At 39.7% G+C, this 23864-nt stretch overlaps 3 protein-coding genes across 7 annotated transcripts in view; 2 read left to right on the top strand and 1 right to left on the bottom strand.

Moving 5' to 3' along the window:
* rnf24 (ring finger protein 24) overlaps positions 1–3380 on the top strand; it is a 29201-nt gene extending 25821 nt beyond the window's left edge. For all 5 annotated transcript variants that reach the window (XM_030733669.1, XM_030733677.1, XM_030733659.1 and 2 more), the window contains one exon: positions 294–3380. In XM_030733669.1, the coding sequence (XP_030589529.1) occupies positions 294–435 (142 nt within the window). In that variant the 3' untranslated portion in view covers positions 436–3380. The remainder of the gene's footprint in view (positions 1–293) is intronic.
* Positions 3381–9454: 6074 nt separating this feature from the next.
* Positions 9455–11112, bottom strand: ccdc86 (coiled-coil domain containing 86). The gene is made up of 4 exons (XM_030738349.1): positions 10449–11112; positions 9964–10093; positions 9806–9880; positions 9455–9632 (listed from the first exon to the last, which is right to left on the bottom strand). Exons 1-4 carry the CDS (start codon positions 11000–11002, stop codon positions 9483–9485), a joined length of 909 nt encoding a protein of 302 aa, XP_030594209.1. The 5' UTR covers positions 11003–11112; the 3' UTR covers positions 9455–9482.
* A 732-nt stretch (positions 11113–11844) lies between these two features.
* Positions 11845–23481, top strand: glb1 (galactosidase, beta 1). Its single transcript, XM_030733541.1, has 16 exons — positions 11845–12061; positions 13938–14107; positions 14388–14538; positions 16155–16215; positions 16296–16390; positions 16501–16681; positions 16856–16914; positions 16996–17117; positions 19365–19405; positions 19496–19608; positions 19766–19840; positions 19994–20083; positions 20166–20279; positions 21249–21380; positions 21884–22123; positions 22581–23481. The coding sequence occupies exons 1-16, from the start codon at positions 12002–12004 to the stop codon at positions 22833–22835; spliced, it is 1959 nt and encodes a 652-aa protein (XP_030589401.1). The 5' UTR covers positions 11845–12001; the 3' UTR covers positions 22836–23481.
* Positions 23482–23864: the final 383 nt, after the last annotated feature.

A 23864-nucleotide genomic window follows, 5' to 3' on the forward strand; every position in this document is an offset into this window, starting at 1 on the left:
CCTGCGTGAGATTTCACAGTTACAAAATAGATTTGTCAGCGGTGGAAAAACTGTCACGGCACCTTTTCTGAATTGCTTTAAACATACAGTATCTTGGCTTTGTTTTAACACCTTTATTTATTGTGTTTATCAATTTGTTTACAGTTAGGAAAATTGAACTATAAATGATTTACAAAGCAGCATCAAAGTCACTCCATACCAATGTTTTCTGTACCCTCTGTGCTTTACTGACTCACTCACTTCTGTCGTCCCTGCCTTTTATATATAGCCCCTCTGCTTTTTCTTTCTTCCAGGTGCCTCATTAAGTGGTTGGAGGTGAGGAAAGTGTGCCCGCTGTGCAACATGCCTGTCTTGCAGCTCGCCCAGCAGGCCGGCAGCACAGACCCGCCTGTGCAAATAGAGCAGCCTTTGCCTGGTATTGAGAACTTGGTGTAGCAGACTGAAGCCCTTCCTCACAGTACACTACAAACACACACATCCCGACACTCATGCTCTTACCTGTACAGGTAAGTATGAGTGTGTGGACAGACTAGAGAAACTGGAGTTACTGCGCAGATCCACGCAAAAGCTGTGAATCTGCCGCCGCCGTCACCTCTCATATCGTTTTTGCATTGGTTCACAAAAGGATTCAGAATCAGCTGTTTTCACCTGTTTTGTTTTCACGGACTATGAAGAAGAGCTGATAACGAAGAAGTTTTCCTTCTCGACCGAGATGGTCGATAACTTTTTCACAACCAAAGCACTTTTCTGGGGACACCAGAGAAAGACCAGGAGGAAGAAGGAAAAGAAAAAAACAGAAGCCAAGAAAAGACAATACACTAAAATATGAATAGTTTTTCTTTTATTTAACAAGCACTTTATGAGAAAGTCAAATTGCTTGTGGCTCTGAGTCCCAAGGTCATGTTTTATATTTTATCATTAACTCTCATTTCTGTGTACAGTACAAATAAACCGGGGTTTTTCATTTTTAATTGGTAAACTTGGATGTATTATTATTATTCTTTTTTTAAACAAAATAATTGTATATACAAAGGGACAACAATACCTATGACAGTAGATACCAGGAAATTTGAACAGAAACTGAAGTCAGCGTAACCTCGAGACTTTACAGCCGACTGAATGTGAAAGGTTTTTACACACAGGCAAACACTTGCGATGAAACATGAAGAATTTGAGCTGTAAGTGTTACAGTGGCTTGTCTTCACAAACATTTCACAAACACAAAGGCAGCGAGTGTCATACTGTTGAGTTAGCATCGCTCAAAATATCACCGCACATCCTGCTAGAAAATCCGAATGACTTCCGACTTCAAATGTGCTGCATTTACTGTTGAATTTGTTTTTGCTTCTGCTCTATTTTTTTTTTTTTTTTTTAATTTATTGTGGTGTCTCGGTACAGCTTCATAGAGAAAACGAGTTAGTGGATTTGCACCGCATCACATGTGCTGCCCTCAGCATATCATCGGCATATCTTTCAAAGTGTACACATATATGTGCGTTGGAGGGGGTCGACCCGCGCACACCCTCAGAGGCAGTGGTCAGCAGGTTGTAACGAAGCAGCACTTTCATTCACACACACACACACAGGTTCAGCTTTTTGGCTGCAGTATTCTGGCGCTTTCGCCTCTCCCTCTTTCTGTATGGGACAGCGTGCTTTTGTTTGTTGCCACACATGCATTAACCCTGAGCCCTGGCCTTTGTGGATTTTTCTTTGTCTCCTGTTCATATGCTGTGGGTAGATGGTGGGCTAAAGAAAAGCTGAGTTTCATAGTGATGTATCTGAGATAAACTGGAGATTGTCATCTATCAGTGATGTGTGTTTTCCAGTAACAGCTGTGTGTTACCTTTTCAGAAGCACAAACAACAAAAGAAGTTCCCCCGCTACAAAAACTGAGCTTTCTGTCAGGGCTACCATGCATTATACTGACATCTAATTTTATAATGCTTTCTGGCTTCCTTTCTAAATAATTAAATATAGGCTGAGGTTCTCAATAGGTGGACAGCTTAACAAAGTGACAAAGGCTTTTCCTGTTAATTGTTACTCTGATCTGAATGTCAGGCTGCACATCACGGGGCTAACCTCTGTGGTGGGGTTAGTGAATAATGTCCCAGCGAGGCGTTAAATAAGAACAAAAACAGGGTTTTTCTGTCTTGTGCGAGGTTCCCTCCTCCTACATGAAAGCAGTAAGGTGCTACGATCGATTAAACTGGCTGAAATGTATTGTCCCTGCGTCAGACTTATTTGAACAAAAATAAATAAATAAAAACTGCCACAATTGTTTAAAAAAAAAAAAAAAAAAAAAAAGGCCAGGACTGCATCAGACAGCATCTCCACTTCTAATTTGTGATCAGGAAATAGTTTTATGTTGAACAAAAGAAGCAGCATCATTGTGACGGACAATATTTGTTACCTTTTCTTGGTTTTGGTTATGAAGAGGCTGTGACTGTTTCTGCACTCGAATTATCCCCAAACTGTCACTCTATGTTTCTTCCAGTGTCCCCCGATAGACACCGATAATGACACAAGTCTTAAAGCTTTGCTCCTGCTCGTGGATTTGTCTTTGAATGTATGGTTCATGAGAGAAAGGAGAGATTTAATGTGAAAGCGTGCCATCTTGCGTAGTCAAGTTGCCACTTGTATCACCACTGTTAGATGTATGTAGACGCTAGTATCATAAATAATGTATTTTTACGGTGCACGAGAAGCGCCCCTTTGTGTAAACTGAATGGCAGCTGACACTTCCTGCAGTTTAGCCATCTTAAAGTGTTGCTGGATTGTAACCACCCTTCATACCGATTTCCTTCCCGTGCGCCGTCCTGATCCCGCTAACGAGAAGGTGCCAATTCACGGTGAATCAGATTGATCGTGAAAAGAGATGCGAGGGAGTTTCTGTGAGGCTGTGGGCAGAAGAGGCTGGAAGCTGAGCCAGTCATGAATATAGTAATGAACGACTTCCCACCGCTGAAATCAGCATTGACGTCAGCGTTGCTCCTGAGTTACCTCTGCTATAAATAGACGACAGTCAGGAGCACAGTTTTACATCAAGAATTTACTCGTTTTTGGAGTGGAGAGCTTCTGAATGGTGGCATCACAAAGCCATTCTGATGATTGTCCCTTTAGGGCGCAGGGTTTGATGGAAGAATGTGACAGACTCTACACTTTTATTAATAAAATATATGAAGTCGTTAACTTTCCCTTGTGGATGATGGTTGCATTATATTTCCATGATTGGTTTTGATGGCCCGACCGTTCAGGATTTTTTTTTTTTCTTTTTTTAAATCTGTCACTGCTGCCCTGACGTGAACTTTCTCCTTGTTCGTATGGTGTGCTATTTATTTCCCCCCCAGCTCCCGTACTGACCTCTTTACCCACAAATACCCCCCCCCCCCTTTGTCCAAACAAACCCTCTCACCTTGAGCAGCATTCTTGAACACACCCCCTGCCCTCACGCCCCTTTTTGTTAACACTGATTATGTTTGTGGACTTTCACAGACATTGTTTGTAAAACTAAGAATTCTGCAGCAGAATATTTTTGGAGACAGTTGCTGTACAGTATTTGTAAGCTCTATTTTTGTATATTGTTATTTTGGAGAAAATAATATGCTTTTTTTCTCTTGTTTTTGCTAATTTCATTCATTTTAAGAAAATGTTGCATGTGACTGACTTGAACTGTAAATAAAGTTTCCAAATTTTGGAAAGACTTTTGTGTTTTGTTTTTGTCTTTTTTCTTGCATACATAGTCAAAATCCATCCATCAATTTATTTATTTATTTTTTATAAATGTGTTCTGATTGTGATAAATTTAATCACAAAGACTCTAAATATCCTGTCTCAGAGTGATGCTGAAATATGAGTGTTTGAGTGATGCATTTATTACTTCTAGGCTGGATTATTGTAATTCATTATTATCAGGCTGTCCTAAAAGCTCCCTGAAAAGTCTTCAGCTGATCTAAAATGCTGCAGCTAGAGTACTGACAGGGACTAGAAAGAGAGAGCAGATTTCTCCCATATTGGCTTCTCTTCATTGCCTCCCTGTTAAATCCAGAATTGAATTTAAAATCCTTCTTCTTGCATACAAGATCTTGAATAATCAGGCCCCATCTTAAAGATCTCGTAGGACCAGATTAACTTAAATGAACGCTGGCTTACTTGTGGTTCCTGGAGCTTCTAAAAGTAGAATGGGAAGCAGAGCCTTCAGCTGTCAGGCCCCTCTCTGTAAAACCAGCTCCCAGTTTAGACAGAGACCCTCTCTATGTTTAGGTTAGACTCAAAACTTTCCTTTAGCTTATAGTTAGGGATGGATCAGGTGACCCTAAACCATCCTTGGTTATCCTGTTATAGGCTCGGACTGCTGTGGGACTCGCCTCTTTTCACTCCCCACATGTAAATATACAGCTGCTACATGTCATTGAGTTTTTGTCTTCTCTCTCCCTTAGTTTGTGTTTTGTCCTGTCTCTCTATGCGCTCTTTTTCTTTTCTCTTTCACATCATCCCAACCGGCCGCAGCAGATGGCTGCTCCTCCCTGAGCCTGGTTCTGCTGGAGGTTTCTCCCTGTTAAATGGGAGTTTGTCTTTCCCACCCTCGCAAAGTGCTTGCTCACAGGGGGCTGCTTGATTGTTGTTTTTTCTCCAGAATACTGTAGGGTCCTTACCTTAGAGTATAAAGTGCTCTGAAGTGGCTGTTGTGATTTGGTGCTATATAAATAAACCTGAATTGAATTGAACTGACAACAGCTTCTGAAATCAAGACCCCAAATTCCAGCACTTCAGAAAATACTGAGTAAGAATGAGCTTGAATGCTTTTGTAAATGACAGATTTGATTGAAAATATTTTTTTTTCTGTATGAGTTATAGTGTGTTGAGTAATGAGTAATAATTCACACTTTTTTAATGATACTTTGATACTTATATGACTGGAAATTTTAAAAAGTGAAAAAAGTATCTACTTTTTTCCCGCACTGATCACATTTACTTCTTGTTGGGCTTGTTTGGCAGAGACGTCAGTCATTATGGTGTACCAGTGCCACCTTCTGGTCAGATACTCTAAGTTAAGTGAGCTGCATTGTCAGTAAATTTTTGTGACTGCATATTTGTTGGCAGATCTCAGATAGGCACTCTCATTTTCTCCAAATAGAAATAAAATAGACCTGTGATGTTGGGCAAGCTCTCTGCCTGTGAAAAGAAGCAGGATTATTTCACCTCTGCAGAAATCTTGAACAGGTTTTGTAAAAACTGAATAGCTTTTTTTTTTAATGTGATTTTTTTTTTTTTTTCAAGTAATCCCTGAAAACTGAAAACCAAGCAACATGAAACTTAAGTGTGATATCCAGTAAAACAGGCCACTTTTTGGTTACTTTGGACACAAAGAAAAAAAAAGTCCTATGCATGACTCTTAGCTTTGTTCTTATGATTAATAAAACTACTTTCAACTACACCCTAACTTACAAGGGGTCACCACAGCAGATAGCTCCACATGTTTTGATGTGGCTGATTTTTTTTTTTTTTTTGTTTTACTCCAGATGACCTTCCTGACGCAACACAAAGGATTTGTGTCTCTTCCTGGCATCAAACCAGGGATCTTTTGCTTATTAGGGGAATGTGGAAACCACTATTACTTTTTTTCTTAATAGTTTTGCACTGAATTGATGAATATAAAATATAACTGGTCAGGCCTCACAGCTTGTGAAATATTAGCTGTCCCCACATTTTTTGAGATGCTTAAACTGCAGAGATTTCTAATAAAATAAATGTAATTAATTTTAAGATCATTTTAATCATAATATAACAATATATAATTGCATTTAAACTGCATTAAAACATCAGTTTCATGAAAAATACCAAAGCTCCCCTCATTCTCTCCTCTACCCACTGACTGTACGTCTTCTCTTGCAGACATGATTTTTTATCTGCTCTCTGTTCCTTTGTTTTTGACCTGCTGTCTGTAATGAATAATTTAACGTTACTTTACTTCAGCATACATCACATCTATCACTTCCATATCAACACACCTACTTCACCTTCTCCATTTTCAGTGAGTGTTGGCTCATGTGTGCCTGACAACACATGTGTGTTGCACATACACATAACTAACATGCACAAACATAAACACAAAATGTAAAAAAAAAAAGGGGGGGGGTGTAACACATGCAATAATAATCAATAATATAAATCATTTTTAATAAGAGGAACCATCAGAGTATCTGCTAAAACTGAGTGTGGCCCAGTTTAACTGCAATGAATGGCCCATTTTATCTGACACATTAAGACAAATTGACGTGGATTATGAGTCATTACTTGATAGATGTTCGTTTGTATCTTATTGATTTATCAACCCTATTACAAATGAGTAAGATTTGATACACTATGTTGCCAAAAGTATTCACTCAGCCATCCAGGTCGCTGAATTCAGGTGTTCCAAATGGAATGGGTTTCCATGGCTGAGCAGCTGCATCCAAGCCTCACATCACCAAGTGCAATGCAAAGTGTTGGTTGCAGTGGTGTGAAGCATGGCACTGCTGCACTCCAGAGTAGTGAAGATGTGTTTTCTGGAGTGAAGAATCGCACTTCTCCATCTCCCAAACACACAAACTCACTCCTAAACCTTGTGGAAAGCGTTCCGAAAAGAATTGAAGGTGTTATAGCTGCAAAGGGTGGGTCGACATCATATTAAACCCTGTGGATTAAGAATGGGATGCCATTCAAGTTCATATTTATGTGAAGGCAGACGAGTGAAAACTTTTGGCAATATAGTGTATGTCAGGAAACTCACCAGCAGTTTTCTGTGGAAGTATAGCCCTGTTCCCCTAAGCAACCTCAGTCCAAAATAATCAAACGTCAAATGGGTTTGTAGCAGCAGTTTGAAATGGTTTGAGGTCATCGTATGTTAAATTTTAAAGATAAGAGATAAGACAGTCAGACATTAGATGGCCTAGTTTGCCTGATGACCCAGTTTTGCTGAGTTCAAACCAGTGACGGTTGTTCTGCTGTATATCCAGAGGACAAATGATCTTTTTGAAGAGCTTCTTCAAAAGACTGGACAATGAGATTAATTTTCTTCTTGGATTTAGATATTTCAAAGAGAATTATCTACATTTACTTTATGTAGAATGTGTCCACATTTTCAGCATTAATTCAGGAAACACTAAATTTTTTTTTTTTTTTTGCTGGAGTTAGGAGATTTATGTATCCAAATAGCATTAGGTAACACTAACTAAATCACTGCATCACTAGCAGGAATTAACCAAGAGCAGAGAGAAAAAGAGTCAAATTCAAGGAAAAGATTTTGCTTTTGTGTCTACAGCTTTGATTCAGCTGCTTCCAACTGAAGAAAGACGATTTAACATTTTTTTAGGTGACATGAAAAACACAAGTTGTTTAAGTGCAATAAATAAATGAATGAAATAAAACAACTTTAAAGATCAGATACAAAGTGTTAATATGTTTTAATAAAGTCTCTGGAGACTTCAGTTTCCTTATTTATTGCATCGTTTTGAGCACACCTGCTCCTCATCAGACAATCTTAAATCACCTGTGATAGGTCATATGACCAAAACCAAAGGCAATAATATCCAATCAGAACCAATTCTTAACAAACAGTTGATAAATAATCTACAAGTAATACACATTGCCTCAGCATGAGCCAGAAAAATCAGTGCCTAGAAAGACAAAAAGGAAACAAGAACAAGTAAATGAAGAATATCTCCACAAACCCAGCAACAACCTGAATGGAAGCTATACATAATGTCTCACGCAATGTCTAACAATAAAATGTTTGATACAGTTGGTTAGACAGATATGAAACTTTATCACCCAATTAATCACAATGTGTCACATACAATATCTGCTATACAAAAAAATTGTGAAAATATATACACGAACATACAATATCAGAAGAAGCCCCCAATAACCTGCCATCAGGTTACTCCATCATCAAGTATAAGAAAGGTCCCAAAGAGGCTCCTGCACAGATGCAGTAAATATACTGAATATAACATGACCCACAGCTGAAAGCATGGGAATCCATCAGAAATACGCAGAAACCTGAATTTATAGGACGCTGGAATGCAAGGAATCATAAAAAAAAAGGATGAATGTCCATTTCGTCATTAGGAGCCGAAGTGTCAAGACTATAGAGCCAAAAATGTTCTCACTGTAAAAGTAGTGTTAATGTCACCTCCTCTTCTTGGACTTTGTACACGCTCAGTGCCAATATAACTCAGACAAAATACATTATGATTCATATGCTTAAACTGGTTGGCAACTGGAGCTGACATGCTGAGAAATGCCAGATTTTTGGCTGATAGCTCTTTGGGAATCATCCTGTTGGTGCAAGAATGCTATTTTATGCCTGTCAAACTGAGTTATCCTTGACATTTTTCATAGATTCAACCTAAGAAATGAAAGCAAATGTGTTTTTGCAAGAGGCTGCTAGTAACAAAGTGCCTAAAGATACAATTTAAAATCAGTTCTTTCCCAAGTTGTCTATTATGTGTAGACACAACCCTGGTTCATCCCTTGAGTTAGGTGCTCTTTTTTTTCGTGAATAATTCATCAGCCAGTATTAAGTGGTTCAACAACAAAAAAAAACCCCCAAAGCATTCTTCTTAAAATAGTCAGGTACAAGGACTGGATTTCAGAAAATGCTGATCTACTGGGATTTCCCTACAGAACCATCTCTAGGGTTTACAGAGAATCATCCAAAAAAGAGCAAATATCCCAGTGAGCGGCAGTTCTCTGGATAAAAATCCCTCGTTGATGCAGGAGGTCAGAGAATGTCTAGACTGCTTCAAGCTGATAGGAAGTCATCTGCAACTCAAGTAACTTGTTACAAAGTATGCGGACGAAGCCGGGCCCCATAAAACTGAGCATCATTGAAACACAACAGCCTACCTGAGTATTGTTGCTGACCATGTCCATCAGTATACCCACCTTCTGATGGCCGCTTCATCTCAAACTGTATTCTTGAACGTGACGAAGAGTTCACTGTACTTAAATGGCCTCCACAGTCACCAGATCTCAATAGAGCACCTTTGGGATGTGGTGGAACAGGAGATTCTCTGAATCTCATCAGACCATTGTTACACTAGTTGCACTAAATTGGGTTTGTAATGGGAGCATTGTGAATCAGGCACACTTTAATAGTGAATGTGAATACAGTGAATGATCAAATATTTTGAGTGGTATTTTCTGTACTTTGTGCAACTTTTTGTGTGGCTATTTACTGTGACAATTTAATAAAGAATAAATATTTTAAAATGCAACTCAAACACATCTTAAATTGTATAATTTGGCCAGAAAAAGACAAAAAGTCAAACCTTAAATGTCATCTCATTCACAAAATCACTTCAGTCCCTTTGTGCTGTAACCTGCATCATATGTTACATTTGTGTTAGTGTTTTTTTTACTTAACACTTTTCCACTCAGAAGACAAGAAAGAGCCAAAGAACAGAACAAATGTATTTGATCAGATTTATTTATGGTCTTTAAGTTAAATCTTGGTCAGAGTTTTTCTGTTTCTTTGTGGTTTTGCTATTGTGCTTCTGGGACTTCTGCAGTAGAGCCAGCGTGTCTCGCTTCTCAACCTTTCTGAGATGTTTCTTCTTCATCCTCTTGATCTTTGATGTATTCCGGATCTGCAAAACAAATGAGACATAAAGGTCAAATCTGAGCTGATCAGAATAAACTGCAAGGCTGAAAAGCATAAGGGGTAGCTGGAATGCCTTTCTAATGTTAGGCAGACGCTAAGAAGCTTGAAGTGGTGGTATGGAGTTTAGTTACAGATGTAAAAGATGACGAATCGACGTACCACTTGAACAATCTCTGCTTTGCGTTCGTTCTCTGCTCGACGTCTCAAGTTTTCTTCCCTTCTTTTCCTCTTTTCCTATTAAAACAAGTGAAATCCCAGTCAATGCGCTGACACCGCAGCAGTCAAGCAGACCTGCGTCACACAGCCTCTGTCTTTACCTCTTTCTGACGAGCTTTCTCCTCTTTAAGCTGCAAAGAATACTGCTTCACGAAGGCCTTCTCCCGCTTGGCCTCCATCTTCTTCTCCCAGGAGGAGCACAGCTGTTTGTCTTTTACCATTGCTGAGAACCTAGAAGACAAATATTATTATTATTACAGTTTACTAAGATTTCTAATGGGTGTGCAGGCTATCTGATTATGAACAACACTTAAAAAAAAAAAAATAAAATAAAAACCCGTTCAACCATCTTCTTCCTTAACTGCCATGCAAGTACTTTCATGTGTATACAGTACAACAGCACTCCATTTACTACTAGGTAACCTTTCATGTTTCAAATATGTGTCCCTGGACATACGTGCTCTGTTTTTGATACTGCTGAGAGTTAAAAGGGGGCTCTGCTCTGTCCTGCTTTTATCCACCGTGCTTTAAAAAAAAGTGGAAAGGTTTTTGTTTGAAATATAAACTAGGCTGCTTTCATCCTCACCTCGACTTGTTCCGGTCCTTCCACACTCTTCCAGATTTCGGTTTTCCCAGAGGAATGACAGGATTATGTTTCTCACTGGGAGCCAAATGAGGCTTCTTCTTCGGGACGGGATCTGGACTCACAGGTGCCGTTTCTACTAGAGCAGGTGTGGACCGAGGAGCGTCTTCGTTGCCGTTAAGTGTAGGTTTTTCTGTATCGGCTGCTGTAGCCGCTGTCTGCGGCTCGGCTGGTTCCGGAACTGGCTGCTCTGCCGCGATGCAGGGCTCTGGTTCCGCAGGTATGCCGGACGTCTCCTCGGCCGGCCTCTCGGGTTTCTGCTGCAGGTCCTCCTTGTTCGTTTCCTCCATCTCTACCGGCAGCTCTTGAAGGACAGACCTCCTGGTCCTCCGGCTGGGTGTCCTCAGCGGGGCTTCAGAGCCGAGCACGGAGGTCGGGAACGTGCGGCCGCTGCGAGTCCGCCTGCCCTCCGCCGGCGGCTCCTGGATCCGCTCTCCGCCTGGTTCCGCTTCAGTAGCGGACTTTTCTTGTGTCACTGATTTCGCTCTCTTTGGCATATTTTCTAAATAAAGTGACCAAACATAACTCGGCTTAACTTCTGTTCCCACGTGTGATTCCTCCCTGCGTTGTGTACGTCTCGTTATTTCCGGTGTCAAATCGACGATAATCAACACGGCTTCACATTACCACCACCTCCAGGCCTGGAGGAAGAACTACAAATATAAATGTAGTCATGTAGTCATGAAATCTGTTGTGTAGTAATACGAAGGAGTATTGGGACCACATTAGGAAAGCATTTTAAAAGTGTGAATTTTGGGAATAAAGTAAAAAAATTTTTAAAAAAAGTAGAAATACTATTTTGAGATTAAAGTTGACATTTCAAGTTAAACAGCTGTAACGGCTGCTATACCCTCTACAAAATACCTTTGGTAGATGAGTTAGTGAAACGTGGTTTTTCCTTCCGAGCAGATGCAGCTTTCTTCGCCATCTCTTTAACGTCCTCATACTTATCATACTTATCACTATATCGTGGGTATGTGCTAAAAGAGAAATTATTTCCTTGTTACTAAAACCGACTCTAAAATATAGCTTCACTAACTCATCTACATAAGACATTCTGTGGCAGTTGTTTGACTTGAAACGACAACTTTAATCTCCACATTTCGACTTTTTTCTCAAAATTTTGACTTTATTCTCAAAATGCACAATTTCATTTTTTTCTCAATGTAATCCTAATACTCCGTAAATAATATATTCCGTTATTTCTTATTATTTATTTTCTTTTTGACAATGACTTTTCAATCTTCTTCTTTCAGCCCTTCAACCCTTCGAATAAAAAGCCCAACACTGCCACCTGCTGTTTTAAAAAGCGTTCATACTTGACCAACATACCACATCACATGATTTCACTTCCGCGAGTCACAGTGACACAATCATTGAAAATAACAGCAGATTCGGGGAAGTCAGATCTGCAGCTGATCGAGTTCAGGTAAATTCTGCGTGTTTGGGAACTTTGAGCCTGAAACGGAGCAGCAGGACTCCCGTCAGGACTCATCATGCAGCTTCCCAGAGATGGCAGCGTGCTGCTTTTGCTGCTGATGCTCGTTGGACAATCAGTGAGTTCACTGCGCTTTTAAAGCCAAAGTTTTAAACTTAGTTCTCGAGTAGGCCATGCAGCCTCATTACGCGAGCACGAAATTCAGTGATCTGATGTGAAATGATGAAGGTTTCTAACGACAGTATTGGTTGTGAAAATTGGTGTAAGTCAGGCTTATAGATCTGTTTGTTTTTGAGTAAAACTCTTTAATAAATATATGTAACCTGTGTATATCCTAGTCATCTGTAAAAAAGAAGAAGAAGAAGGAAAAAATAAAAACACTGAACTTATTTACTAACATTTAAAAACATGCCGGTATAACTACATGAGACATTTTTCACTGGCTTCAGTTGAGAACCAAGCCTGTTCTTTATGACTGCCACATCCTAAAATCACCTGAGGTGTCAGCCCTGTGCCAGAAAAACATGAACTTGGCACATTATCACTGCAATAAACAGCACTGTGAAAAACGTATTTACCCTCTTACTGATTTCTTAGTTACTTTTTTTTTGCATGTTTGTCACATTTACATGCTTCAGATCATCAAACAAAAATTTAATATTAGACAAAGATAACTCGAGTAAATGCAAAATGCAGGTTTTAAATTATGATTTCATTTATTAAGGGGACAAAAGCTACCTGGCTCTGTGTAAAAAAAAGTTCAGTTTCACTAACCACACCCAGGCCTGATCACAAGAAAGCAACACATCATGTCACAAAGAAACAGCTGACAAACAAAGTTGGTGACATCTATCAGTCTGGAAAAGGTTACAGAGTCATTTCTAAGGTTTTGGGACTGCAGTGAACCATGGTGAGAGCCATTATCCACAAATAGAGAAAATTTGGAGCAGTTGTGAACCTTCCCAGGAGTGGTCAGCTGAACAAAGTTACTCCAAGAGCTCATCAATGACTCATCCAGGAAGTCACAAAAGAACCCAGACCAACATCTCAAGAACTGCAGGCCTCACTCACCTCAGTTAAGGTCAGAGTTCATGATTCAGCAATAAGAAAGAGACTGGGCAAAAATGGCATCTGTGAGAGAGCTCCAAGGAGAAAACCACTGCTGACCAAAAAAGAACACAATGCTGCACAATGTCTCACATTTGTCAAAAAGACAAAAGTTTAACTTTTTGGGAGGTTTGAGTCCCGTTACATCTTGCATAAAACTAACACAACATTTCATAAAAAGATCAACAACAGTCAAACATGGTGGTGGTGGTGTGATGGTCTGAGGTTGCTTTCCTCTTGCTGTAATTGATGGAACCATGAACTCTGCTCTCTACCAGAAAATCCTGAAGGAGAGCGTCTGGCTATCAGTTTGTGCCCTGAAGCTCGAGAGCACTCGGGTTATGCAGCAGGCCAATGATCCGAAACACACCAGCAAGTCCACTTTGAAATGGCTCAAACAAAACAAAATGAAGGTTTTAGAGTGGCCTAGTTAAAGTTTGGATTTAAATCAGATTGAGATGATTTGGCATGACCTTAAACAAGCTGTTCATGCTGGAAAACCCTCCAATGTGGCTGAATTAAAACAAGATTAGGATAAATTTTTCCACAGGGATGTGAAAGACTCATTGTTATCACAAATGCTTAGTTGCAGTTCTTGCTGCCAAAGGTGGCAATTATTAGGCAGTTATTAGGTTTCAGGGGCAATTACTGTTTCACACAGGGCCAGGTAGGTTTGGATAACTGTTTTCTCTTAATAAATGAAATCATTTTAAAAAATGCATTTTGTATTTACTCAGTTTATCTTTGTCTAATACTAAAATTCGTTTGATCTGATACATGTAACTGTGACAAATATGCAAACATCAAAGAAATCAGGAAGGGGGCAAATACTTTTTCACATGACTGTAATTCAGGGATGAATCGGTTGTGTTGTGATCTGTCTGCAGCTCGGGGAATCTCCCTCATTCACTGTGGACTACCAGAATGACTGCTTCCGTAAGGATGGGGAAAAGTTTCGCTACATATCAGGAAGCATCCATTACAGCAGGATTCCCAGAGTCTACTGGAAAGATCGGCTGCTCAAGATGTACATGGCGGGACTGAACGCCATCCAGACGTAGGTTTACTTACTTCAGTTTGTCACATGTCTGTGGGATCAGTGCCAATCAGTAACTCCTCTCCAAAAAAAAAGTGATGCATTCACAGTTTCCACCTATTAAAATACAAGAATTTGCTTTTCTCTGTTTTTTTAAGTTAATAATTTTGGCAGTTTTGCAATATTTAATTAAACAAATGCATAATCTTAAGACTTCATTATTTAAAGCATATCTTTATTTGTTCTATGACACTTTATAACCTAAACTGTCTTATTTGTTTGGATGATACTGATGTTTCAGGTACATTCCCTGGAACTACCATGAAAAGGTTCCAGGCCTATACAACTTTAGCGGAGACAGAGATTTTGAATATTTCCTTAAGCTGGCTCACGACATCGGTTTGCTGGTCATCCTCCGGCCAGGACCCTACATATGTGGAGAGTGGGACATGGTGAGTCGCAGTGTTTTCCCTTGCAGCACACATCAGATGTGCTCCTGCCATTTCTAAGTAATGTGGAGAGACGCATCCCTCCATCAGTCTGTACTGCTTCTTCCCTGCTCCTGCTCTACAAACCCAATTCCAGAAAAGCTGGGACGCTGAGCAAAGTGTAAATAAAAACAAAATCCAATGATTTTCAAATCTCACAAACCCATGTTTCATTCACAATAGAACATATAGAAACTATTTCAGATGTTTAAACTGAAAAAAATGCATCATTTTAAGAAAAGAAAAAGGTCATTTTGAATTTAATGGCAGCAAACATGGCTGTGGGTACCACATGCCCTCTTCTTTTAATAACAGTCTGTAAATGTTTGGGACTTGAGGAGAGCAGCTGCTTCAGATTCTTCTACTGTGAAGCCGTGCTGTTGGAATAGCTGCAGCATGCGGTTTAGCATCGTATTGCTGAAAGATGCAAGACCTTCTCTGAAAGAGACATCGTCTGGATGGAAGCATATGCTTCTGTAAAACCTGTATATACCTTTCAGCATTGATGGTGCCTTTACAGATGTGCAAGCTTCCGACTCCATGGACACTAATGCACCACCATACCATCAGAGATGCAGGCTTTTGAACTGAGCGCTGATAAGAAGCCAGATGGTCCCTCTCCTCTTTAGTTTGGTGGACATGGTGATCATGTTTTCCAAAAAAGAATTACTCGTAGTCCCAATAAACACGTCCATCAGTGCCTCATCAGATAAGCTGTAATAAAATGTTTACCAAGCTAACAGATACTAAAATATATAATAGATATTTTTTCTATATTTTTAGTTTAGTTTAGTTTTCCAAATACACAAAATTGTTTCAGGAGCATGTGGGCGAATAAGAAGCATTACAACATTAAGCCCATGTAGGCCCCAGTTATTCAACAAAAGCACTGATAATTTTGCAGATTTAGATTTATATATGTATTATAAATAGAATATTAACATTTTTAAATATGAAAATAAAAGCTTTTTTTTTTTTTTTATCAGTAGGCCAGTAAAAAATATACATGCGGCTAGTAAAAGAATTATTATTCACATTAATCTTTAACATGTTTTCTGCAACTGTTGCATTAAAGCACAGGAAAAACCTCTGTTCTGAGAATACAGATACCTTTATTAGCTCATATGCTCTCTTTTCTTCATGCTCCTTTAAAGGCTTACAGACACACAAAAACACATACACATGAACACACGCCAAATTTACCTCATCCCAGAGATACTAAGACTACTACTAAGACACAGTAAACTCCTTTGCTCAGCACTCTCAAGTGTGGCTCCTATTTTATTTCATGCCTTAGTTTAGGTTGTATGTATACCTTATACTTTGAAAGGGTTTTGGTTTTTTGACAGATAACTATGAGCAGTTCATTTTAAAAGACCTGTGTCCTCTTCTGAATGTTTACTATTGCTCATTAATAACACAAAAGTATTTCTTATTCGATTAATCTATGGAATAATCAATAGAATACTCTATTGCTAAAATAATGGAGCATTTCTGCTAGAGCTGTTTAAATTTCACTGGACTTTAACTTCACAGTCATAATTTCATATCCTCTTTGTTTGTGTAACTCTGCCTATCAGGGCGGCCTGCCTGCCTGGCTTCTCAAGAAGAAAGATATCGTACTGCGATCTGCAGATCCAGGTGAGACAAACAGTCATGAAACCAGTATGGTTGTGTATATACGCAGCAGTATTAACTACAGAGTCATTTGTGTATTCTAGACTACGTCGCAGCAGTGGATAAATGGATGGGGACGTTACTGCCCATGATAAAGCCTTATCTCTATCAGAACGGCGGCCCTATCATCACTGTTCAGGTGAGTCCCGGACTCATTTCTTTGGATTTGTACCTGTTTCAGATGTTATTGCCAAACAACATCATCTGTGTGGGAAACTAACTTCCTCATCATATACCCGTTATTGATAGGTGGAGAATGAATACGGCAGTTACTTCGCCTGTGACTACAGCTACATGCGTCACCTGTCCAAGCTGTTCCGGTCTTACCTGGGTGATGAGGTGGTGCTCTTCACTACAGATGGGGCTTTGCTCAAAACTCTCAAGTGTGGTTCAATACAAGACCTCTACGCCACTGTAGACTTTGGACCCGGTAGGTATCTGTCAGTGTTTACTCTGTTCTACAATTGAGAGCAAACTGTAAAATAATTTGCTCTCTAAATGCAGAGTGAGGTACATACTGTAAGCTAGCTCTTTGCTTTTTTTTGTTTTTCCTGCACATACATCACATAAATGTACGCCTAAATTTGCCTCATCAATTTGCTAGGATCCAATGTTACTGCTGCCTTTGATGCACAGCGACACGTTGAACCTCACGGCCCTTTGGTAAGCATCGCCCTCAGTACACTGCAGCAGTGTGGCCCGTTTTCTCTTTGGGTGCTCACGACATTGTTTCCATCAACACAGGTGAACTCTGAATTTTACACTGGATGGCTGGACCACTGGGGATCACATCACTCGGTCGTGTCGTCCACTCGAGTGGCCAGGGTCCTCAGCGAGATGCTGATCATGGGAGCAAATGTCAACCTGTGAGTTTACAGATCTCGGTGACGGGTTTAGACACGCTGATAGACGCATAACAAACACTACAGCGAAGTGGCCTCATTATAAATGTATTGTGTCATTTCAGTTTCACAGCGGTAACATCTAATTTATAGCCACAAAAACTGAATTGTTATATGTCCTGCAATCACCTTGTAACAGGCTTAAATGACCTGTTTTTAATCTAGAAACATCATCTGTCACCTCTATTTTTTTTTATTTTATTTTTTTTTACAGTGCAATAAATTTATCAGTTTGCCAACAGCACAAATGAACTAAACAATACCGTAACATGTGCATGTGTCAGTTCTAGAAACACTCTACCAATCCCACACCAGAAGAAATTGTTGTGTGTTTAAAGTCCAGAGTGCAAGTTGCCAAAAACCAAGTGAGTCACTGCAAGTGCTTTAAAGTCTGTGCCGAGGTTCACAGACATCCACAGGTTAACAAGTTGACACAAATGAGCTCTGACTACAGATCTGCATTTATAATGGAGGCCACAGGATGCTGGTAGTGTGATCAAAAAAGTTTCAGGTAAATGTTTTTTGTGCAATTTAAAAAAAAATAAAAATCCTTTAACATCACACTTCTGAATATCTGTAGGAAAGAGTTTATAAAAGATTATCTGAGACAAAGTTAGAGAGGCAAGGCTGATATGGCTGTTACACGTGCAGAGGAGAGATAGCGAATATACTGTACAAAGGATACTGAAGACGTAACTGCCAGGCAGGAGGAAAAGAGGAAGACTTCAGAGGAGGTTCGTGGATGTAGTGAAGGAGAACATGCAGAGCACTGATGTGACAGAGGGGGATGCTTGGGATGGGGTGAGGTGGAGGCAGATGATCTGCGGTAGCGACCTCTAAAGGGACCAGCTGGAAGAAGACCTGTAATACATCATTTCTGTGGGTAGTGCTTGATTAGAGTCCCATCTGTCCAGCAATAACACAGGTGTGGCAGGGCATTCAGAACAGCCTCCTCCTGTACTGCCTCTACACCCATGACTGCAGTCCGGCCCACAGTAACAACCTCATCGTCAAATTTGCTGACGACACCACAGTGGTCGGACTGATTTCAAGGGGAGATGAGACAGTCTACAGAGAGGAGGTCCTGAAGTTGACAGCCTGGTGTTCAGAGAACAACCTGGCACTGAACCAAAGAAATCATCTTCGACTTCAGGAAACACAGGACTGACCCAGCCCCCCTCTACATCAACGGCGAGCGTGTGGAGAGGGTCCCCACCTTCAGGTTTCTTGGTGTCCTCATCTCTGCTGATCTCTCTTGGTCAGATAACATCACAGCTGTTATCAAGAAGGCTCATGCACTTGGACTCAAACCTGCTGCTGACCTTCTACCGCTCATCCACAGAGAGCCTGCTGACGTACTGTATCACAGTATGGTACGGCAGCTGCACTGAGGCAGACAGGGTCAGGCTTCAGAGGGTAGTCAAGACAGCACAAAGAATTGTTGGCTGCCCTCTCCCCTCCCTGATGGACATCTACACCTCCGCTGCATCAGCAGAGCCAAAAACATCATCAAGGACAGCTCACACCCTGGCTTTGAACTGTTTGACCTGCTGCCCTCTGGCAGGCGATACAGGTGCGTCAAAGCCAGAACAAACAGACTCAAGAACAGTTTCTTCACCAGAGCAATCACCACCCTGAACTCACACACTCACCCACTGTAACTGTGCAATACCCACATCTCTGTGCAATATTTATTCATACTCAACAATATCTCACTCCTATATTGTGTAATATCCAATATTCATTCACCAAATGCAATACTCACATCTTCATTATTATATGTATACACTTATTTTATTTTTTACAATGTATATATTTTTATACATTGTTTTATTTTCTGTATATTTTTAGAAGTTCTAATTTATATTTTAGAGACTTTTTTCTGAATGGCACTGAACAGGAGTGGCCCTCCAATCTCATTGTACATCCTGTATAATGACAGTAAAGGCATTCTATTCTATTCTATTCATCTATTCTAATAATGAGGCTCATATTAAACCTGCTTGGTAGCATTTCACTCTTACTGGAAAAAAATGGTAAAACTGTGGCATGTTGAAATGGGCTGAATCAATGTAAGGTACTAAGTGTTATATAAAATAACTGGATATGAGTTCATTTCTCTACATTTACAAATACACCAGACCCAGATGGAAATGAATATTTTATTGCATATACTTTTGTGGTGTCTCACCTTCTTTCCTGCTCTCACAGGTACATGTTCATAGGAGGAACCAACTTTGGATACTGGAATGGTGAGTCCACTTTGACAAACCAGTTTGATGAGATGATTGTTTCACATGACCCTGAGGAAAGCACTCACATTCACATGACTGTCTCCTCAGGCGCCAACACACCGTACGCCCCGCAGCCTACAAGCTATGACTACGATGCTCCGCTCACAGAAGCAGGAGACCTCACAGAGAAATACTTTGCCATTCGAGATGTGATCAAAATGGTACGTTAGTGTAAGCGTCTGCTTTTGCAGCGTTAAGTGTAACTGGCAGTGTTTCATTAACATACACTAACCATAGTTAATATGAGTTAGTCAGTGTTTTTTGAGCATCTTGTTCTTGTATGTTTCATCTTGACAAACTTGCATCTTTCCAAAATAGTACCGTAACATACCAGAGGGGCCGATACCGCCAACAACCCCAAAGTATGCATATGGCGCTGTAACAATGAAGAAGGTAGGTGATACCCTGTAATTCATTAAAATGTTTTTTTAGCACTTGAATAATGATTTTCATATAGCTTTATTAAAAGTTGATCCCGAAGGATACTGAGTTGTGATTTCACGCATGAAAACTAAAGAGTAAAATGTGATCTTGTGTCACCTGCAGCTTCAGATGGTGTCAGACGCCTTAGACAAACTATCTTTCTCTGGACCCGTCAAAAGCACGTATCCTCAGACATTCATCGACTTGAACCAGGTATCAGTAATTGATTTATTTTTCCTAATGTACCAGCAATAATAACTTTGTCCTGTCATTAAAGAGTTTTTATTTCCTCTAGGCATTTGGTTTTATGCTCTATAGGACCAGTCTGCCTGTGAACTGCACCAAACCAACTCCACTCACATCGCCACTGAATGGGGTCCATGACAGAGCGTACGTGTCAGTGGACGGGGTAAGTGGGCCTTTTCAGATGTTAGATGGCAGGAGAGGCCTCCTTCATTTGAAGTCAGATTTTATCATAGCTCCCTGAAACTGTTAGACTTTAGGCTAATTATTAATCTTAAATATTTCTTAGCCAAATGCATAGTATCATTATTAAAAAATACTGTAATTTATACACCTTTTGCTTGTATTAAGTTCTTGTATGCCTTTCTTTAGACCACTTTTCATGATGCAGAATTCAGAGGCAAAAAACTCAAAGTCTTGAAGTCTTTTGTTTTAAATAAGCATTTTTTTAAATCAGTATCCTGTGTTCATGTTCAGTAACTTCACCTTAATCACAATGAAAAAGTTTCAAGTCCTCGAATGGAAAAAATGTAGCTTAAGTCCTTTTTTTAAAAAACAAATTCTGTTTGCTAGTGTTTTCTTAAGTTGCAGTGCATTTGAACTCTCAGGGCCACTGCACTTTTTTTTTAGGCCCACTTTACAGCTAAACAATAACAGTGTAAACAATAAACAGAACGCGTCCCACAATAATGACAGCATAAATAAAGATAAAATTAATTTACAAATAATGTAGCAAAAAATTATATGAAAATATAAAAAGAGTGTACTGTTGTCATGTTTAAGAAGTTAAGATACAAAGTAGTGCGTGAAGTTGGCAAACAAACTGATCAGTGTCACATGATCTGATTCACAGCTTCTGATTGGTGGTGTTGTGGACATACAGAGTAGCACTTGCTAAGTGAAGTTGCTTTTAGATGTTTCTGCCAACAGAAGAAACCTCTAAAAGCCGCTTTCCTTTGAAGTGAAAGCATTTGATCATCGTTTAGTTCAATGAAATCATTCTCTCATTAAAAAAAAATTGGAAATCCAAATTTCAGCGATTCCTGCAATCAGCAGAACAAGGTGACATCTTTTAAACCTGTTTCTGATATAATCTGGATTTTTACTGATAAAACCAGGATTATTTCTTCTCAAGGTGGCTGCAGGAATTCTTGAAAGGGACAACGTCGAACCTGTCAATGTGACCGGGAAGGCTGGAAGTCAGGTGGACATACTGGTGGAGAACTTAGGCAGAGTAAACTACGGAAAATACCTCAAAGATTTTAAGGTTTGTTTTGGTTCTGCAACATTTCATACTGATGTGTGTCCTTTGAACATTTCAGTGTTTGCTTAACTATCACAGGCCTGTGTTTGTCTTCAAACATCTACATAATAAAGATAATGTCATGTGGAAGTTGTTGACTTTTGCGATGTATTTGAACAGCAAATCTGTCTGTAGGTGCCGTTTTAAAACTGCGAGTTGAACATATTTCTCCACAACATTAAACTAATGATGTTTTAGACTTTTATCCTCTGAGGTCTCATCAGTGATGAGAAGGAACCCTAAACCCCTCACCCTGGTATCAAAATGTTGATTTGGGGTTTTGTGGTTCTTCAGAGTTTTTTCAAGTAAATAAACATTATAACTGACAGACATTCAAAACTAAACAGGATAAGCGGAAGTAAATGGATGGATGGACATTCAAACCCCCCCCCCCCCAAAAAAAAAAGTTGTCAACTAGCAAACTAAGTTGATACAAACTCTTGCTCAGATCCTCTTTTTTCTCATAGGGTCTAGTGTCCAATCTGACTCTGGGGGAAAACCCTCTCACTGGCTGGACCATGTACAGTCTCAGTATTGATGAAGCAGTCAGTGAGGGCCTCCTCGGAGAAGAAGAGCCCACACCCCCTGATGCACCTCAGCCAGCTGGTCTCTCCCCTCCAGCTTTCTATGGGGGAAGCTTCATCATACCCGACGGCATCCCAGACCTCCCTCAGGACACCTACATCAAGCTGACCAGTTGGAGAAAGGCATGTGACATACACAGGACTTTTATAGCTGAGAGCCTTTGATTCTTTTTAAAAAAATTTTAATATCAGTCCAGAAGTTTATCTGCTTTTCTCTGCTGTGTGTTCCTATAAATTTAACATTTTTGGTTTTAAAGGGTCCGCAGGATAAAATTAGCAATTTTCAAGTGACCCAAAATGTGTTTATGTGGCATTTTACAGACTGAACATTCAATTTTGAGTTGCAGCCTTATAAATGAATTTGATGTATGCAGTTTTTTTAGGACCAAGTGGACTTTTTACATCTAGATACATACATAGCTTAATGTTTTTTCAAAAAAGTTAACAAATGGATATTAAAAAAATCTTAATGTTTTTAAGCTGTTTGTTTATTTGTTTGTTTAATTTCATGAAAAATGTATCACCAAATGTCAGTGCATACAGACTAAATAATTCGCCTTTGTGACTTTGTGTTTCTCAGGGACAGATCTGGATAAACGGCTTTAATGTAGGACGTTACTGGCCAACTCGAGGGCCTCAGGTGACGCTTTTTGTCCCTGCAAACATCCTCAGCACAGCTGCACCAAATAATGTGACCATCCTGGAGCTGGAAGGGGCTCCCTGCAGCTCTGGGCCATGCACTGTGGAGTTCACCACCATCCCAATCCTCAATGGAACAGTTCAGTCTGACTACAAACAACACAGAAGGCTGTTTATTAAAGAGGATTTACTATGATGAAAGAAAAATCCTCAGTACACAAAAAGAATCAATTTGCACAAGACTTAATGATTTACAAGTCCCAAATCAGAACTTGTTAGGTCAGCTCCATGTGTTTAGAATTTAAGCTCTTTTCATTACACACACACACACACACACACACACACACACACAAACACACACCCCGAAAGGCGCAGAGAAGACCTAGAGAGGATGTGGAAGGTGAAGGTAACACTGATCACTGTGGTAATTGCAACACTTGGGGCAGTAAACACCAAAGTGGGAGAATTCCAGGAATGACATCTGAGATATATATATATATATATATATATATATTATATGAAAAGTGCTTAAATTTGGAACATTTCAACATATGTGTATTTTTATGAATTATGGTGAAATATATTTTTAGCTCGTTTTTTCCTCAGCACATTAACTTTGGGTTTCTCTACCTCACTGATTACACATGACATTTATTCAGAGCTATGAAAGCGTTACTGTCAGAATTTATTTTTTATTCAAAACCCCAATCAGGGAATTGTGTATTATTAAATAACTGTGGGACTGCTGAACTGCTGCTTTTATTCATTTGAAAGATAGCATAACAAGTTTGATTTAATACACCTTTCAAAACAGAAATAAAATAATTTTGATACTTCAAAAATCCCCTTTGTCTTGTCTTTGTGTGACAAGATGCTAGTTAACCTGGGCGGCGTGGTGGTACAGTGGTTGCCTCTCAGCAAGGCAAAGAAATGCCTGGAAGGTTAATGGACGTTCTGAAGTGGCCAGAGGTGAGACAGATACTGGACCTAAGTGCATAAAAACTTGTAGTCCTGTCTATAAAAAGGAAAGTGTGGTTTGTAGTGTAAAGTGCTGGGAGTGCTGTATCTCACCATAAGGCAGACAAAAATAAACACTTACTGGTCACTTTATTAGGTAAATGTCACATGGCTGCAACTCAGTGCATTTAGGAATGTAGACATGATCAAGGCAACCTGCTGAAGTTCAAACTGAGCATCAGAATGGAGAAGAAAAGGGATTTAAGTG

The sequence above is a fragment of the Archocentrus centrarchus genome, chromosome 1 (assembly GCF_007364275.1).
Source record: "Archocentrus centrarchus isolate MPI-CPG fArcCen1 chromosome 1, fArcCen1, whole genome shotgun sequence".
NCBI classification, from domain to species: Eukaryota; Metazoa; Chordata; class Actinopteri; order Cichliformes; family Cichlidae; genus Archocentrus; species Archocentrus centrarchus.

Excerpts from the sequence above, each read along its gene's own strand:
- ccdc86 (XM_030738349.1), bottom strand. The coding sequence starts at position 11,002 with ATGCCAAAGAGAGCGAAATCAGTGACACAAGAAAAGTCCGCTACTGAA. Across the intron at positions 10,094-10,448 it reads AAGGACCGGAACAAGTCGAG|GTTCTCAGCAATGGTAAAAG; the intron begins GTGAGGATGAAA and ends TTTGTCTTCTAG. Across the intron at positions 9,633-9,805 it reads AAGCAGAGATTGTTCAAGTG|ATCCGGAATACATCAAAGAT; the intron begins GTACGTCGATTC and ends TTTGTTTTGCAG.
- glb1 (XM_030733541.1), top strand. The coding sequence starts at position 12,002 with ATGCAGCTTCCCAGAGATGGCAGCGTGCTGCTTTTGCTGCTGATGCTC. Across the intron at positions 16,216-16,295 it reads ACTGCGATCTGCAGATCCAG|ACTACGTCGCAGCAGTGGAT; the intron begins GTGAGACAAACA and ends TGTGTATTCTAG. Across the intron at positions 20,084-20,165 it reads CATTCATCGACTTGAACCAG|GCATTTGGTTTTATGCTCTA; the intron begins GTATCAGTAATT and ends TATTTCCTCTAG.